We start from the raw sequence: 17369 nt of genomic DNA, 5'->3' as shown, positions 1-17369 counted from the left end.
ATTGAATCATTGCGGATATAAATTAGCGAAGGTCATACTGGACCATGGTGGGCCCATAATCCGATATGACTACTGTCCTTATAAGAAGAGAGAAAGTTGGGGGCGCCTGGGTGGCTCAGTCGGTTAAGCGGCCGACTTCGGCTCAGGTCACGATCTCGCGGTCCGTGAGTTCAAGCCCCGCGTCAGGCTCTGTGCTGACTGCTCAGAGCCTGGAGCCTGTTTCAGATTCTGTGTCTCCCTCTCTCTCTGACCCTCCCCCGTTCATGCTCTGTCTCTCTCTGTCTCAAAAATAAACATTTAAAAAAAAAAAAGAAGAGAGAAAGTTGGACATAGAGTCACCTATGATGTGAAGACACATCAAGGGTAGATGACCATGCGACATGGAGTCAGGGACTGCAGTGATGCACTGGTAAGACCAGGAACGCCAAGAATTGCCGGCAAACACCAGAAGCTAGAAGAGGCAAGAAAGGATTCTCCCCTACCAGTTTCAGAGAGAGTATGGCCCTACAATAAATTTGCCATTCAAAGTCATCCATTTGACTTTATTATGGAAGCCCTAGGAAAGTAATACACACCCCCACCCCCATCCCCAAACGCATCCTCTCTTCATGCTCCTGACTTTCATGTTATCACCAGAACTTCATACCCTTTGTCCTCTGTCACCCATTTCCCCCACTTCCCAGCTCCTGGCAACCACCAATCTACTCTGTCTCTACAAATTCAGGTTTTCCTAGATCCTACATAAGTGAGTGAATACACAATGTACCCTTCTCTGTTTGACTTATTTCAATTAGCCTAATGCCCTCAAGTTCTAGCCACACTGATATAAATGGCAGGATTTCCTTCTTTGTCATGGCTGAATAATGTTGCATTATATTGACATGTATCTCCTAGAGTTTCACTGTAAACATCTTTCACCACCTTGTTAAATGTATTCCTAACTATTTTTATTCTTTTTGATGCTATTATAAATGGAGCTGTTTTCTTAATTTCTCTTTCCGATAGTTTGTTCTAAAAAAAAATGTTTTTAGGGGCATCTGGGTGGCTCAGTCAGTTAAACGTCCGACTTTGGCTTAGGTCATGATCTTGCAGTCCGTGAGTTTGAGCCCCACGTTGGGCTTTGTGCTGACAGCTCAGAGCCTGGAGCCTGCTTTGGATTCTGTGTCTCCTTCTCTCTCTCTGCCCCTCCTACACCTGTGCTTTCTCTCTCTCTCTCTCTCTCTCTCAAAAATAAATAAACATTAAAAAAAATTTTTAATTGCCACTTCCCGCATATATTCCCTGCTTTATTTTTGTCCTTAGCACTTCTTTTTTTTTTCAGCTATTTTAAGATATTTTTAATACACAAAAAATGGCATGTAGTCAATGCATACATTTTAGTGAGTTTGGACATACGCATATACCCATGATACCATTCCCACAATCAAGGTAATAAACATATCTATCACCTCCAAAAGATTTCTTGTGCCTATGTGTGCACACGTGTGTGTTAAGAACACTTGGCATCTTAGCATGAGATTAACCCTCAACAAGTTTTTAAGCCATGACACTGTATTGTTAATTATAGGCACCATGTTGTAACGCAGATCTCTAGAACTTATTCACTTTGTAGCATTTCTCACTATCTAATATACTATATAAGTTACTTGTCTGTTTTCTTTGTTTTCTTCACTAGAATGTAAGCACCATGAGGGCAAGGGTTTCTATTCTTTTCACTGAGGCATCCCCAGTGCCTGAAACAGTTTCCGGAACATAGCAGGCACTCGATAAACATTAGCTGAAAGTTAAATAAATCACCACTTCCACCCTCCTCTCCATTTTCATCCTGTGAAATTAATGTCTCCATACTGTGGTTTTGTGCTGGTCTCAGCCTATCAATAACCAATGTGGTGGCCTTCGTGGTTTTTCTTATGATTGCAAGATGCCCTTCGGCAGTAACCATTGTGAAACTTTGGGGGGAAGAAAAGGTCATTACTTATAAGCCCCGTAAATGACATAGCGCACCTGGCACCACACAGGAAGGTGGTGGGCAGAAACAGAGAGCACACAGGCCTGGGCTTCCGCTTTTACTGGGGTCAAGGGTTTCATAGGCTCACTCTTTATTGATGAATTTAAAACATAAAAGCAGGAATTTAAAGTTAAGGCACCTGGGTGGCTCAGTCAGTTGGGTGTCTGATTTCAGCTCAGGTCATGATCTCACAGTTTGCGGGTTCAAGCCCCGTATCCGGCTCTGTGCTGACAGCTCAGAGTCCGGAGCCTGTTTCTGATTCTGTGTCTCCCTCTCTCTCTGCCCCTCCCCTGCTCATGCTCTGTCTCTCTCTCTCTCAAAAATGAATAAGTGTTAAAAAAAAATTTTTTTAAGTGCTAAAAGAGGAAAAACAAGCAGCCCAAAGGGTTAGTTATCGAAACCAACCAAGACCTCTAAACCAAAGGAGCTCGAGTGAAAGAAGGCAGCCTGGCTTTTTATCCAGTCATGTGGCTGACTTCATCTAGTCTTTAGTCATAACCCCCTTGGAAGTGGATGCTGTGCCAATCAAAGCTTAGGTCGGGCGCTTGCATTATGAGAAAGAGAAAACCATGAGAAAACCATCAGGGGGGTTACACTACACCTCTCTATTCTCAGAACGTGTTTTCGGCATGCTGTGCTTCTCCACCAGGCAGGTGGCTGGCAGAAGTGAGTCTGCGTGAGATCGCTAATGCTCAGTAGGTAACAGATGCTTAACAAGTGGTCTGTGTATTTTTATTTTTTTTATTTTTGAGAGAGAGAGACAGAGAGTGGAGGGGTGGGGGCAGAGAGAGAAGGAGCCAGAATCTGAAGGAGGCTCCAGGCTCTGAGCTGCCAGCACAGAGCCTGACGCGGGACCGCAGATCATGACCTGAGCCGAAGTCAGGCCCTGAACCAACTGAGCCACCCAGGCACCCCAACGAGTGGTCTGCGTACTTAAAGGAGATTCATGTAGCACCATCCACTGAGGCCCATACCTACACACAACACTTGTCCCATTTTCCCCACTGATAATACCCACCCAGTCTCCTGGGCTATTTGCCTTCTAGCACCCTGACGCACCCCAGGTCCTCTAGCCTCAAAGGAGAAAAACTTCAGCCACCGCACATCCAAACACAGGTGCCTTTGGAGGCACCGCAATGGGGACAAAGCCTGATGAAGGGGAAGAGCTTCCCCAGATACCGTTTCGGAGGAACCCCCAGGCGGGATGCAATGGCAACCCTGGAGGACCCAGGCAGGCCACAGAAAAAAGGAGCAGACAGCTCCCCCTGGTGGTACGGGTCTGTCCACTCCAACACTTACTCTGGTTGGGAGGTGGGGGCCGGCCGTGTGGTTATCTACCAGCAAACCCCTCAAGGTACACACGCGCTAACACATGGAAGTCTAACCGCAGCTATTTACCTCCCTCCCGCCCCCCCCCCCGCAAATTTCAGGAAATACCAAAAAATAATAATTGCTTAATTAAAATTGGCTTCTTTCTGGCTTGTTTTCCTGCTTTCTGGGATTATGGATGTTTAATGTTCAGATATAGATTATATTCTAAATAAATTACATAAAAATTAAGGGGAAAAAACAGTAACATAATTCCAATATAAAGAGGAGGAGTAAAGACAAATCTACCAACTTCTTATCTCTGAAACCAGTTGACTGATCACAACAAAAACAATTCGCACAGATATGTAAATTCCACTTGGGGTGAAAATAGAAAGCACTTACAACCCCAAATAACACTTTCTATGAAGAACTCCTGCCAAGTCCCCTGAAACTGGAACCAAATGGAGGGAGGATGCTGACTCAGCGTCCCATTATGACACTCATGGGCAGAGCCGACAACACACTTCTCCAAGGGACACGATATGCTCAGAGGACTAAAACCAAGAACACCTCGTCTGTAACCAGATCTGCCACACGTATACTTCCCGCTCCTGAAAAAGAGAACACCTAGAAAAGAAAAACATAATTGAAGACAGTGTTCCTTAAAAACAGAAGAAAATCGAAATCTGGTTGGGCGGGGCGGGGGGCGGTGGGGGGGGGGTGTGTAGGAGGAAACCAGGAACCGCTGTTTAGTGAGTATAGAGTTTCAGTTTTGCAAGACGACAGAGTTCTGGAGGTTGGTTGCACAACTCCCTCAATATACTTGACACCAGTGAACGATTCAAAAAGACTAATGCTGAGAACTGGCCCAATAAAGTTCAGTATCTTCAAAGATGAAGGATATTTGGGCATTCAGGCAAAACTACCAACACATTTGCTGAGGGGGAAAAAAATATATTCAGGTCGCCTCCAGACTACACCACCAAAAGACAGTGAAGAAATCCCTACAAAGTCCTCTGGAAGAAGAAAAATGAGGCCCAAACACTTTGTACTAAATCAAACTATTTTACGAGACTAAAGGCAACAGACACGTATTTCCAGGATGCCAAATTCAGGGCATTTCATTCCTGTGAACCCTTTTCAAAAACACTATTAGACATAAACTCCAACCAGCCTCCAGAAAATGAGATAAAAGGATTGGGTGTGAATGCTAAATCCATTTCAGTGCAAGAGAAAAAGCTCAGGGGCGCCTGGGTGGCTCAGTCGGTTAAGCGTCCAACTTCTGCTCAGGTCGTGATCTCGCGGTCCATGAGTTTGAGCCCCGCGTCGGGCTATGTGCTGACAGCTCAGAGCCTGGAGCCTGTTTCAGATTCTGTGTCTCCCTCTCTCTGACCCTCCCCCGTTCATGCTCTGTCTCTCTCTGTCTCAAAAATAAATAAACGTTAAAAAAAATTTTTTTTAATAAAAAAAAATAAAAGAAAAAAGCTCAAGTCGCTGCAGGAATTATGGTTACAGAGCAGAGTAAGTGTTATAAACTATGAGAACGTAACCAAAGATCAGCATGGGGACGGCTGGGATGGAACAGCAAGCAGGAGTTAATATAAATCAGGTGACACGTGCAACTTTTATAGTTAGAGTATCAAAAACTATTTTTAACCTGCAAAAGCAAGTAACTAAAGTATAAAAGAAATCGGGGCATCTGGGTGGCTCAGCCAGTTGAGCATCCATCCGACTTGGGCTCAGGTCATGATCTCACCGTTCGTGGGTTCGAGCCCCACGTCGGGTTCTGGAGCCTGGAGCCTGTTTTAGATTCTGTGTCTCCCTCTCTCTCTGCCCCTCCCTCACGCGCACTGTCTCTCTCTGTCTCAAACATAAATAAACATTAAAAAAAAAATTGTAGGGGCACCTGGGTGGCTCAGTCGGTTAAGCGTCCGACTTCAGCTCAGGTCACGATCTCGCGGTCCGTGAGTTCGAGCCCCACGTCGGGCTCTGGGCTGATGGCTCAGAGGCTGGAGCCTGCTTCCGATTCTGTGTCTCCCTCTCTCTCTCTGTCTCAAAAATAAATAAACGTTAAAAAAAAATTTTTTTTTTTTAAATTGTAAGCATAAAGGAAATCACTAGAAAAAGTAACACTAGTCCTATTATCCATGAAAATCAGACGGTAAAGAGGAGAGCAGGAAGTAGAAGTACACTGTTTTAATCATTGCTGGTGGAGGGAATCAATCTAAGTGATACAGCATTGAGTACATCACTTGAAGTTATGGTTATAAAGATAATCACTAAGACTATAAACAAACTGAATCTTTTATATTATCAGAAGAAATACACATAAAAGAGAAAAAATAAATAGGTCATGTAGCCAAATATAAATGATAAAAAATTGTAAAGTGGAAGGACAGCATGAAAAAGATAAAACAAGTATCAAACACGTGTCATTTATATGAATAAATTAAAATAGCACAAATTCATGCATTAAAAGCAAAAGATTCTCAGATGGGATCGCAAAGCAAAACTACACTATAAACAGTGAATTAGAGGATATATCAATAAGAAAGTAGCCGCTTCATTTTGTCGTCCTCTCAACTGCATTCAAACACGCATCTTATGCTTGCATTCCTGACTTCCTCCCTGAATAATCCTGTACAAAAGCCAGTAGGCAGAACCCAGCAAGGTAGGTGTCTGCAGGGGCGGGAAGGATGGGGGGGGTGGTACATCGCTGGAAAGCCGGAGCAGGGTGTTGGAAGTGTAGAGCCATGAGGAGGGTATCTGCCCAGGGAAAGCAGGGACAAGGGGAAAGGTGGTGGCCTCTCGTGGGGTATCAGAGCCCAAGCAGGCAGGGGAGGTGGGGGGGTCTATGTGTTGCAGGGTGAGCAGGCCTGAATTCTATGGTGCCAGACTGAAATTGGGCATAACAATGAAAACTCATGGTTTTCAGTATATGTAAATAGATGCAGAAATACATCTAGATGTAAATGTGCATGTGTTATTTATTTGTACAAATACACATACATACACACACATGTGTATATGTACATACATTCATATATTCCCTAGTTTTGACCTTGGAAGGGCCTGGAAGTGGTGACATCTCAAGAACAATGAGCACACCAAGAGCCCGAATCTTTGTTTCTAAATACCATTAAGAGAGCAGAGTTCCTTGCAGAAATGGCTGCTACCAGGCAGGGCTGGCGCAGAGAAAATACACGATGAGTCTGGAATGCCTTGCTGTGCCAGAAAGGAAAAACTGCTCAAAGAATGATGGAGACATGACAAGAGAATACACAAGCTAACCAAAAGGCTAGCTTACTCCCGCTATGGCCAACTTGTTTCAGACTAACCATGGTCAATGGAGAAGAAAAGTATTATAAAAGATTATAATAATAATGAAAACCAATGGTAGTAACAAAATTATAATTCATTGACTAAATAGGAAGTTATGAGCCCATATTGATATAAATAAATGAATAAATAAATGGGGAAGTGAGAAAGATTTGCCTTACAGCAGAATGACAGCTAATGAATGTAGAGGGAATGATTGACCTAGAAAATCACTATTTGGCAACCATCGCAGGAATAAGTAATTCAGCCTAAGTAATTCAGCCAGAAAGCATCAATGAGTGCTAAAACTAATTGGTAAAAGTTTGACGAGGAACAGGATATTTACATAGCCTCAAATTACTTTGCAACAAAATATATATATATTAATTACAAAGAAGGAAAAGAGTAACTTCACACTGGAGAAAACTGGCAGACGTCTGGTTAATCAGTGATCGATCGATCAAAGTTAACATCGCAAAAATGGGACAAATCAAAATTACGAACCACCTGATAGAATATAATATAAAGAATATAGTATGGCTTGCTGATATTCTTGCCAAAAATGCAGAACCTGCCACTAATAATGCGGAAACATCAGATGAACCCGAAGTGGGGGACATGCTCCACAATTGGCCCCTCATCTGCGGAAGAGGAAAAGCCATGAAAATCAAGGAAAGACTGAGGAACTGTGTCAACAGCATTCTATGCATAATCTTGGATTGGGTCCTTTTGTCATAAAGGACATTATCGAGACAACTGGCCACATTTAAATGGGGCCTGTGAATTAGACGGTAATAAGGCATCAATGGCGTATCGGATATTATGTGTGTAGTTTGAGGGGTGGTTGGTAGGGCTTTCAGAGGAGAGGGGGAAAGCATGCCCAGGGCCCCAGGGGTGGGTGAGTGGGTGCTCAAGAGGCACCCTAGTAAACTGCAGCTTTCAGGGTAGCCTCTCCATCAGCTCTCGCAGACCCCCAGTGCAGCACGCCAGGCCTTCTAGGGGGCACAGAGCAGCCAGTGCACGTGGACAACATTATCAAGGCCCCATCTCCAAGATGGAGAGTCTTTTCCACAGACTGCCCAGGCAGAGTCAAGTTTGGCCCAGACCTTCCGGCAGAGAAACTGGGTATGGCTGGAGTGAACTTGCAAGCAATGGACCCTGAAGAAGGGAACAACGGACTCACTCAGGAAGAGCTGCTGGAGCCCGACTGAGAAGCAAGACAGAAGCTGCTCTCCCTCCCTGGATGCTCCAGAGTCCCCTGGAAGTGCGATCTTTCTGCACTGAACTGTTGACTCCCTCCTGAACCCTTTCCTGTTTCATCTCCCTCTGGCTCTGTTACCCTCTGAGCAACTCCCTGCTCCCCGGGGATGACAGGCAGTCTGCACCCTGCTCCCCGGGGATGACAGGCAGTCTGGGAAGTGATTTGAGGCAGAAACATTGATTTCCCAGGGTAGTCAATGGGTCTGGAAGAAACAGCACAGAATATGTAAAATGGATCCCCTCTGGAAAAGCAAGGGTTTATGGTTAACGCACTGTGGAGTCAACACTCGCGATGCTTCGTGGGGGCGGTGAGCCATGGTGAGAAGAGCATGGAAATCAGAGCCAAACAGATCTGGATTCAAATCCCAGTCATGTCAGGTGACATCTATATCCCCTTGCTAAATTTACTTCACCTTTCTGAGCCTCAGTTTTCCAATCTGCCATCAATACCACCCTATGGATCAGTGTGAGAATTAAAATCATCGTGCGTCTGGCTCCAGATCAGACGCTCACAGAATGTTAGTCTCCTCCTCCTTCTCTCCAACCTCCAACATTCCAGCCGGCAACCACCATAGTAATCTCTCTCTCTCTCTCTCTCTCTCACACACACACACACACACACTCAAAACAATAGACTTTCTCCCTCCCAAAATCCTTACCAGAAAAAAAGAGTTTGAGCTTTTGTTTAAAAGCCACCCTATTGCTGAAGGGAGTGTATTCCTCAACACCCCTGCATTAGAATTTCTCTGGACACTGGTTTTATTTATTTTTTAAAAAATTTTTTTCAAATGTTTATTTATTTAAAAAAATTTTTTTTTTGATGTTTATTTTTGAGAGAGACAAAGACAGAATGCGAGTGGGTTGGGGCAGAGAGAGAGGGAGGCGCAGAATCTGAAGCAGGCTACAGGCTCCCAGCTGTCAGCACAGGGCCTGACATGGGGCTCAAACTCATGAGCTGTGAGATCATGACCTGAGCCGAAGTCGGGACTCTCAACGGACTGAGCCACCCAGGTGCCCCCATCAAATGTTTATTTATTTTTGAGAGAAAGAAAGAGAGAGCACGTGCATACGAGCGGGGGAGGGGCAGAGAGAGAGAGGGAGACAGAGGATCCGAAGCAGGATCTGCGCTGACAGCAGAGAGCCCGACGCTGGGCTCGAACTCACAGAATTGTGAGATCATGACCTGAGCCGAAGTCGGACGCTTAACCGGCTGAACCATCCAGGAGGCCCTGGACACTGGTTTCAAAATGCAAATTCCCACACTACATCCCAGACCTGTTAAATGGAGAGGAAGGGAGCGGCTGAGTTTTCCTTCTCTCTGTCTCACATTCAAAATTCACTGAGAGGGATCTCATTGACCTGGGTTGGAACCATCCAGTGTGGAGGGTCAGAAATGGACAAGTCTTGGGGTACCTCCGGGGGCTCTGTGCTGACAGCTCAGAGCCTGGAGCCTGCTTTGGATTCTGTGTCTCCCCCTCTGCCCCTCCCCTGCTTGCTCTCTCTCTCTCTCTCCCTCCCTCAAAAATAAATAAATCATTAAAAATTTTTTAATAAAATTAATTTAATTTTAAAAAAAGAAATGGACAGATCTCTTACCCAGGCCTCCTCAGAAGCCACTGGTCTTCCTTCTGCCCAGCCCGTTGGTGATTACCTCTAGATAAGACCCTGACTCCCTCACCAAACAGGAGTGGCCAGAGTAACAGGATCATCTGACCAAAGTCTGGAACCTATGTGCAGAGAACCATTGTGACCTCTTTTCTCAGAACGAAGCTACACGCACGGCACACAGTCAGCTCTCCCATCCATCTTTGCCCTGCTCCAGAATCCTTAACTGAGAGCAGGACGAGGCTGGGCTCTTGGAGGGACAGATGGTCGAGGCTGGAGGCTGGTGGGGAGCCCTAAGGCAGGATCGCCATGTTTACCAAATAAAATATAGAACACCCAGTTAAGTAAGCAAAGTTTTACTATAAGTATGTGCCATGCAATATTTTTTAGGCTAAAACAATTATTCCCTGCTTATCTGAAAAATCATACGTTAACTGCATGGCTTGCATTTTATCTGGCAATCCCACCTGGGAGAGCAGGGACCAGGTCTGTTTTGCTCAGTGTTGAACCTCCAGTACCCATTTCATGTCTGGCATATGGCAGACGTTCAATATATTCTTTTGAAATACTTAATTGTTGAAAAAGGCCTCTCAGAGGTCCCTCTCTCCCCACTAAAAGGAAACATATCCCCCAGGGGCCAGCTTTGAACTCGCAAATTGACTCATTCAAATCATTAGACTAGAGCACTTAGCTAGTGTTAAGATCTGTGCTAACCAAATTGGAACACAGAGATAAATAAACTGTGGCTCTTGTCCTCAAAATGGCAATTAACCAGCAGGAGCAATAGATCTGAACTGAGAATTACGAGAGAATATGATAGATGCTAGACAGTAAAACCAGAAGGTCAGGGCCAGGTGATTTTGCTCACCATTTTATCTCCAAGCACCTACAACCTGGCAGGCACTCAGTAAATAGTGGCGGGGTGGAAACGTGAAAAGACGGAGACAGGAACAGTGCATCGCAGGGCGGCAGAGCGGAGGTGACTAACTGAGGGAGGCGCGATGGTGAGAAGACTGGGGTCACTCCAGGGAGGGAATGACACCTGGTGTGGATTGTGATGTCGGAACACAGCAGACAGATGGAAAGGAAAGAGCATTTCTGAGGGAGGAACAGCATGAACACATACAACATTTTATCGAGCAGGAAGTAGCACCTGGGGGCCAGTGATGAGGTCAGAAACGTGGAAAGCCCTGATCACATGGTCAAGAGACTGGGCTTTATCTTAGGGGTAATGGATGGTCCTTAAAGACTTTTGAGTAGAGCCATGGCCTGCACATCAAGCATTAGCATTAGCATGGAGGGTGGAGAGCAGTGGAGACAGACTGGAGGCCGGAGGCCAGTGGCCAGTGAGAAATCACTGAAATAGCCTAGTCTGCAAACGATGGAGGCCTAAACTTGTGGATTATTGGGGGTATTGGAAAATAAGCCTGCAGGACGGAAACCATACCCTTAAGGACTCGCTGTGAATGCCTCCATCTGTCCCCACCCTGTTCCTACATGCCCCAGGCGATGGGAGGGGAGGCTGCCACAGAAAGAGGCAACTGTGGAGGAAGGGGAGATGGGAGGCAGCCCAAGACAAACTTCCTTCACTTCGAAGACTTGACCAAGGAGACAGCAGGGCTAGAGCGATTGGAGGCTGACCCCCAGCCCCCAGGCTCTTCCCTCCCGCTGCTGCCAGGGGGGATGCGGGGGGGGGGGGGGGGGGGGCGGGGAAGAAGGCTTCACCTCCCACCTTGGCCCACAGAGTCCACAGTTCTCTTGGGGCCTGCAGGTGGGACCTTACCCTCAGGGCGTAAGCCACGCCCCCAGCAAGCCACGCCCCCTGCTGAAGACCCGAGGTGCCGTCTCAGGGTACAGCGGACCCCCTCCTTCCTGGAGATGATCCCAAAACATGTCCCAGAGAGATTATCAAAAATTCCAACCTAGTAATTACCCAAAGAATACAAAAATACCAATTCAATGGGATACATGCACCCCGATGTTTATAGCAGCATTATCTACAATAACCAAATTGTGGAATATATATATGTGTATATATATATATACATATATATATATATAATATATATGTGTGTATATATAATATAAATGTGTTTTATATATATATTATATATATTGTATATATATATTATATATAATATAAATATAAATATATAATATAAATGGGTATATATATACATATATATATATAATACACACACAATGGAATATTACTCTATGAAAAAATAAAATCTTGCCATTTGCAACAACAGGGATGGGGCGAGAGTATTAGGCTGAGCAAAATAAGTCAGAGAAAGACAAATACCATATAATTTCACTCATATGTGGAATTTAAGAAAGAAAACAAGCAGGCAAAGGGGGGAAAAAGAGAGGTGGGGGAGAGGCCAACCAAGAAACAAACTCTTAACAATAGAGAACAAACTGATGGTTACCAGAGGTGGGGGGGGGGGGGATGAGTGAAATAGGTGATGGGGATTAAGGGGGGCACTTGTGATGAGCACAGGATGACGTACGGAAGTGTTGAATCACTACACTATACACCTGAAACTAATATGACGCCGTATGTTAACTAACCGGAACTTAAATAAAAACTTTTCAAAAATTCCAACCTGAGGGAGGCACAGGAGATCAATGAGTTCAGCCCTAGGCCCAGAGCCAGGCCCAAGTCCTGGGTGCGTCCCCCACCGCCTCTCATGTGGCTCTTTGGGCATCTCACTGCTTCATCTCGCCCACCTCTGGAGCCACCAGACCTTACCTGTAGCAGGCATAGAGTTTGGAGTTACACTCACATGGGTTCAAATCCACCCAGATGTGTGACCTCACCTTTGTGAATATTGCTTTTCCTGCTTGATGAGTAACACATACCTCACAACCATGATGAATTAAGTAAAATATCCCATATGAACAAACTGCACAGTACCTGGCATGTAATCAGAATTCTTATAACGGCCACGCTCCTTCATTCCTGAACTGACAGAGTTTTATCTGCAGCCTACCTTCCTTGATTCATTCACCCTCCTGATATATTCTGGGTGCCTACTATATACCAGCTCCTTCTAGGTTCTGGGAAAAGAGTGGCAAGCAAAACATAGTTTCACCACCCATCACGGAAGTTCTGTCCTCCTGGGGCACAGAGATATTAACTGATCACACAAATAAAAATAAAATTACACCAATAATGAGTACCATGAAGGAGAGAAACTCACACCCACTTAGTTATTCCAAGGACTTCCAGAGGTGGAGCCTGGGGCTGACACACCTTTGGCATGGCCCACGCCAGGGAAATGCTGGAGGTCTTACTTTCCTGTTAACTCGTTTCCCAGAAGCTCCATTTCCTAAAAACAAATGTATTCAGAAAAGGGAACTTGGGAGGGGAAACCTGGAATGCCCCCAGATCCAATCTGGAACCAGGTTCCCCAGAGCCTTTTCCCACCCCAAGATAAAGCCTCTGCCGGACTACTGCCTCTGCAACACTAAACAGCCTCCCCAGGGAAGACGGATCTGGCTACAGGTTCACCATGAAATTCTTTACCATCCTGCTGCTGGCCACCTGAGCCTCCACCTGTCTCGCCATCCTTAATGGTGAGTCTGGCTTCTGCTACACTCCTCTTTGTTCCCCAGAGGTCACTGAGCTGTCCGCTGGAGAGTCGTCAGCATTAGGAAGACCCCTCCTTAATCCTTGTAATGCACCGTGTGGAGAACGCATAACCAAAAGTGCACACCCGGGATGGCTGAGGTGTGGAGGCAGGGGACTAGGACGCATGATACCAGGAATCCTGCACCCTAGAAATCCTGGCGCTGGGGCCAGAAGAGCCAACTGGACCCAAATCAAGGTGGACTATGGGTTAACAGAGATTCAGATAAGATTCCAGCCTCTGAGGGTGCTGGACACGCCAAAGCCACTGACCTCCTCTGGGCCCCCCTGCCTCCCTCTGTAACAATGAGGGCAAGACATATACACACATTCATTTAACGACTATTTATTGAGCACCTACTCTGTGCCAGACACACAGCTCTAGGCACTTGAGATACACTAACAAAACACAGAGACCTCAGTCATCATTGAGATGTCATTCTAGGAGAAAGAAACAGATAATTGGCATATTAAACAAATTATGTAAGTGTGTTAGAAGTGCTAAGACAGGGGCGCCTGGGTGGCTCAGTCGGTTGGACGTCCGACTTCAGCTCAGGTCATGATCTCACAGTTGGTGAGTTCGAGCCCCGCGTCAGGCTCTGTGCTGACAGCTCAGAGCCTGGAGCCTGCCTCAGATTCTGTGTCTCCCCCTCTCTCTACCCCTCCCCTGCTCATGCTCAGTTTCTCTCTATCTCTCAATAATGAATAAACATTAAAAAAAATTAAAAAAACAAAAAACAAAAAGAAGTGCTAAGACAGAGAACAGGATAAGGAAGGTGGAAATGCTGGGTGGGGAGTGGGTACATACAAGCATCTCACATGTCAAATGTCTTAAGACCTCCGGAAACTCTAACCCCTTATTTTTCAGAGCCAGAAGATGAGATCCACTTGCAGGCTCAACGCATAAATGCCCGTAAGTCTCATGTTGGCATCCTTTAGAGGGAGTTGGTGGTAGTGAAAGATGGTCCAGTAAATGATGAATTCTCCACCTGAGGAAGAAGTGGAGCAGAGACCATCCCTCCTGGCGCTGGACCTTAATCCTTCCTGCTGCACTAATTGGCCAAGATCTGGGGGCCGGGAACAATTTGAACAGCACTTCATGCTGGGTAGTCATTGAAGATGACTATATCTCATACCCAAATGTTAGCAGGTAGGGAGTTTCAGCTCACCCTGAGGGGAGGATGCTGGAGGGGCTCCTCGGTCCCAGGCTCCTCCACCACCTCAAAGTCATGAATATGACAGGACCCTGCTTTGTAGATTATCCATAAACACAATTCAGTCTCAGGCTAGCTTCCCCCAATTTATCGGAGAAGGAAGACTCAAGCAATACCCAGAACTCAGAAAAAAAGAGCCAGTATTTATTGAACCCCTCCTATGCACCAGACAATGGATCGGGTGTTTGCATAGTTAATCTCTTTTCATCAGGAAGGTGAATGTGTTAGAAATGGAATCCCTATTCAACGGCATTCAAAATCAGGGGTGTGCCCTTAGGTGCTCATAGATTTGGATGCGGGTATTGGATCTCAATTCTGGTCTACACGGACTGAGCAATGGCTCAACCCTGACATTCTCTGCATGTTAAGGGATATGGCAGAGAGCTGGCTGGCTGTTGCTTACCATGAGCTCTTTCTCTGCCCCTCATTTCATCTCCTTGGTCCCAGCTGCTCAGCTGATATCTGAAAAGGACCATGTCTCCATTGAAAACCTTTCTGAGGAATCTCTCATCTCCAGAGAAGAGCTGGTTTTTGAAGAGGATGATATGACCAAATCTACCAGGAGACCAAAGCGTCAAAGGCCCGAGCTGCTTCACCCCATCCCCCAGGAGGACAGTATCAGAAATGCTGCCTCTCAGTCAGAAGAGACTACAGAACTCACTCCCAGGGCTGGTAGGAGCCAGGGCCAAGGGGAAGAAGCCGGGAGGGAGGCATTAAACAGAAAAACGCGGTGGCCGGACATTACCTTGGGGGAGAAAGTTGGGGATGGAAAGAGAAAGGAAGCTGAAGGGGAGAAAAAATTAAAGGTAAATGAGATTTGGAGGATCCACTGATTGTGCCAGCACTGAGGAGTGTGGGGGAGGCGTGAGGGGACTAACCTTACTTTGCCATTTCTCTCCCAATGTTCCCCAGCAACCACCTCAGAGGGAAAACTGGCCAAGCTCGGCCATAAAATCGGGAAGAATGTGGACAAAACAGTAAAAGAAACCATGAGCTATCTGAAAAAACCTACTCCCTCATGCCTATGAAGTCATAAGGCCCTAATGATAATAAGGCCCAGTCCCGGCCAAAGCTGGTGTCTACGGCACCCAAACCCTCCTTGCCCTGACCACCATCTCTCAGCTCCCCACGTCCCTTATTAAAGCGTTGCATCCCAGTCTGGCTCTGTGGTGGCTTTGTCGGGCCAGGAGGCAAGGCGGAGGCCCCCACTCCACTAGGATTCTTCCTGAGTTACCCCATCGCTCTAATTTTAAACCTCCCCTCCTCAGCTTACAACCTGTTCAAGTCTCCACGTCCCAAAATATCCTCTGTGAGGTCTTGACTCCCCTCAAGCTGCCCCTCCTCTTCATCCACACTGCCTCCCTGCTCCCTCACCCCCTGCACCCCTCACCCCCTGCAATCTACATTTTCACACCCTCCAGCAACTGCTCCCCCCAACATCACTGACAGCAACAAGCCCAGTGGCTATTTCTGGTCCCTACTCCTCTCTTCATGGTCTCTGCAGAACTGGACACGATTACCCCTCCTAGAAAGTTTCCCCGCACTGACCTCCCAACGTGCTGCACTCTACTGGTTCTCCAAGCCCCCCATTTCCTTCCTGGCACATTTTCTGACCATGCACTCTATGCTCCCAGGGTCCCATCCTGTGCCCTCTCATCTTCTCTCCACCTTCCTTCCTCTACATCCCCATTTGCCAAGACTTCAGCTTCACCTCAGGGTGGATGGGGTCTACCCATTTACCCACCACCACACAACCACCCAGTGTCTACTATATGTCACACTCATCTACCTAATATGTGCCAAATTACCCCGCCCCCCCCCCCCCCACACACACACACAACCCTGGGCAGTTTTCACTATAAAGGCATATGGGACCAAATGGGGAAAGAAGAGACTGGGAAAATAAAAATCTCTCTTGGTCTTACAAACGGAAGGAAGATTGCCCATTCAAAGGGAGATAGGAAGGAAGGCAGGAAGGAAGCTATGAGATAATAGAAAATATATGTATTGGTCTCTGTTCCCCCAAACCTGGCACAAAGCTTCAAAATCCTTGTAATTTCCTAAGGGATAAGCACATTGGAATCATCCCTGTTCTAGTATCTGGACTTTGACACATCCCAGCGATGGGGATCCTAAGACTCTTGTAAGTTCCTAAGTGATAAGAGTGACAGGAGCATCTTTTGTTCTAATGAGGTGACTCCGGTGCGCTCTTGGAGGCTCCTGGATGGAGGCTGGCCGCCAGAAGGACCAAGCCATCATTAGAAGCTTGGAATTTTCAGCCCCACCCCTACTTCACTGGAGAGGGGAGAGGGGCTGGAAACAGAGTCAATGATTGATCATGCCCCATGTGATAAAGTCCCCATAAAATCCCTCTACAGTGAGGTTCTAAGAGCATCCAGGTCGGTGAACACATCCACACACCAGGAGGGTGACATCACCCAGTTCCACTGGGATAGAAACACCTGCTCTCAGGACCCTCCTGGACCTTGCCCTGGGTATTTCATTGTCTGCCTGTTCAACTGTATCCTCTATCATATCTTTTAATAAACTGATAAACTGGTAAACAAGCATTTCCCTGAGCCGAAGCAAGTTAATTGAACTCAAGGGAAGGGTCATGGGAAGCTCTGATTTATATGATTTATAGCCGATCAGTCAGAAGAACAGGTGACAACCTAGACTTGCAATTGGCATCTGAAGGAGGACAGTCCTGTGAGACTGAGCCCTTTCCCTGTGGGAGCTGACGCAACCTCCAGGTACTGTCAGAGCTGAGTTGGATTGTAGGACACCCAGTTGACCAGAGTTGCTTGATGGGAGAAAACTCACACGCACTGGGAACCAGAAGTGTCAGAAGTGAAGTGTTCTGTGTGTGAATAAGGAAAGACAGATGGATGACTGAGTTTTTCCAACTCAGGAGCCACCTCTGATGTCTATTATCCTACCCCCAGGACATAAAAAAAAAAAAAATGCACTTGGAAGATCAACAGGGTGATCCACCCACAGCAATGCAGGCCAGGTGCTT

The 17369-nt window shown here is 46.3% G+C and overlaps 1 protein-coding gene across 5 annotated transcripts; it reads left to right on the top strand.

Moving 5' to 3' along the window:
- The first annotated feature begins 2624 nt into the window (after window positions 1–2624).
- Window positions 2625–16123, top strand: LOC102970029 (glycosylation-dependent cell adhesion molecule 1-like). 5 transcript variants are annotated; one of them, XR_006219981.1, is made up of 6 exons: window positions 10607–10673; window positions 12942–13084; window positions 14005–14049; window positions 14135–14286; window positions 14798–15156; window positions 15263–16123. XR_006219981.1 is itself a non-coding variant. In XM_042992474.1 (4 exons), exons 1-4 carry the CDS (start codon window positions 2638–2640, stop codon window positions 15329–15331), a joined length of 510 nt encoding a protein of 169 aa, XP_042848408.1. In that variant the 5' UTR covers window positions 2625–2637; the 3' UTR covers window positions 15332–16123. The 5 variants fall into 5 exon arrangements, 1 of the variants encoding a protein (XP_042848408.1); XR_006219980.1 differs by lacking the exon at window positions 14135–14286 and having other exon boundaries at window positions 10378–10673; window positions 14798–15022; XR_006219979.1 differs by lacking the exon at window positions 14135–14286.
- Window positions 16124–17369: the final 1246 nt, after the last annotated feature.

Source organism: Panthera tigris, chromosome B4 (assembly GCF_018350195.1).
Source record: "Panthera tigris isolate Pti1 chromosome B4, P.tigris_Pti1_mat1.1, whole genome shotgun sequence".
NCBI classification, from domain to species: Eukaryota; Metazoa; Chordata; class Mammalia; order Carnivora; family Felidae; genus Panthera; species Panthera tigris.
The sequence above is the reverse complement of the archived record's forward strand: the minus strand, read 5'-3'. Positions and strand labels throughout refer to the sequence as shown.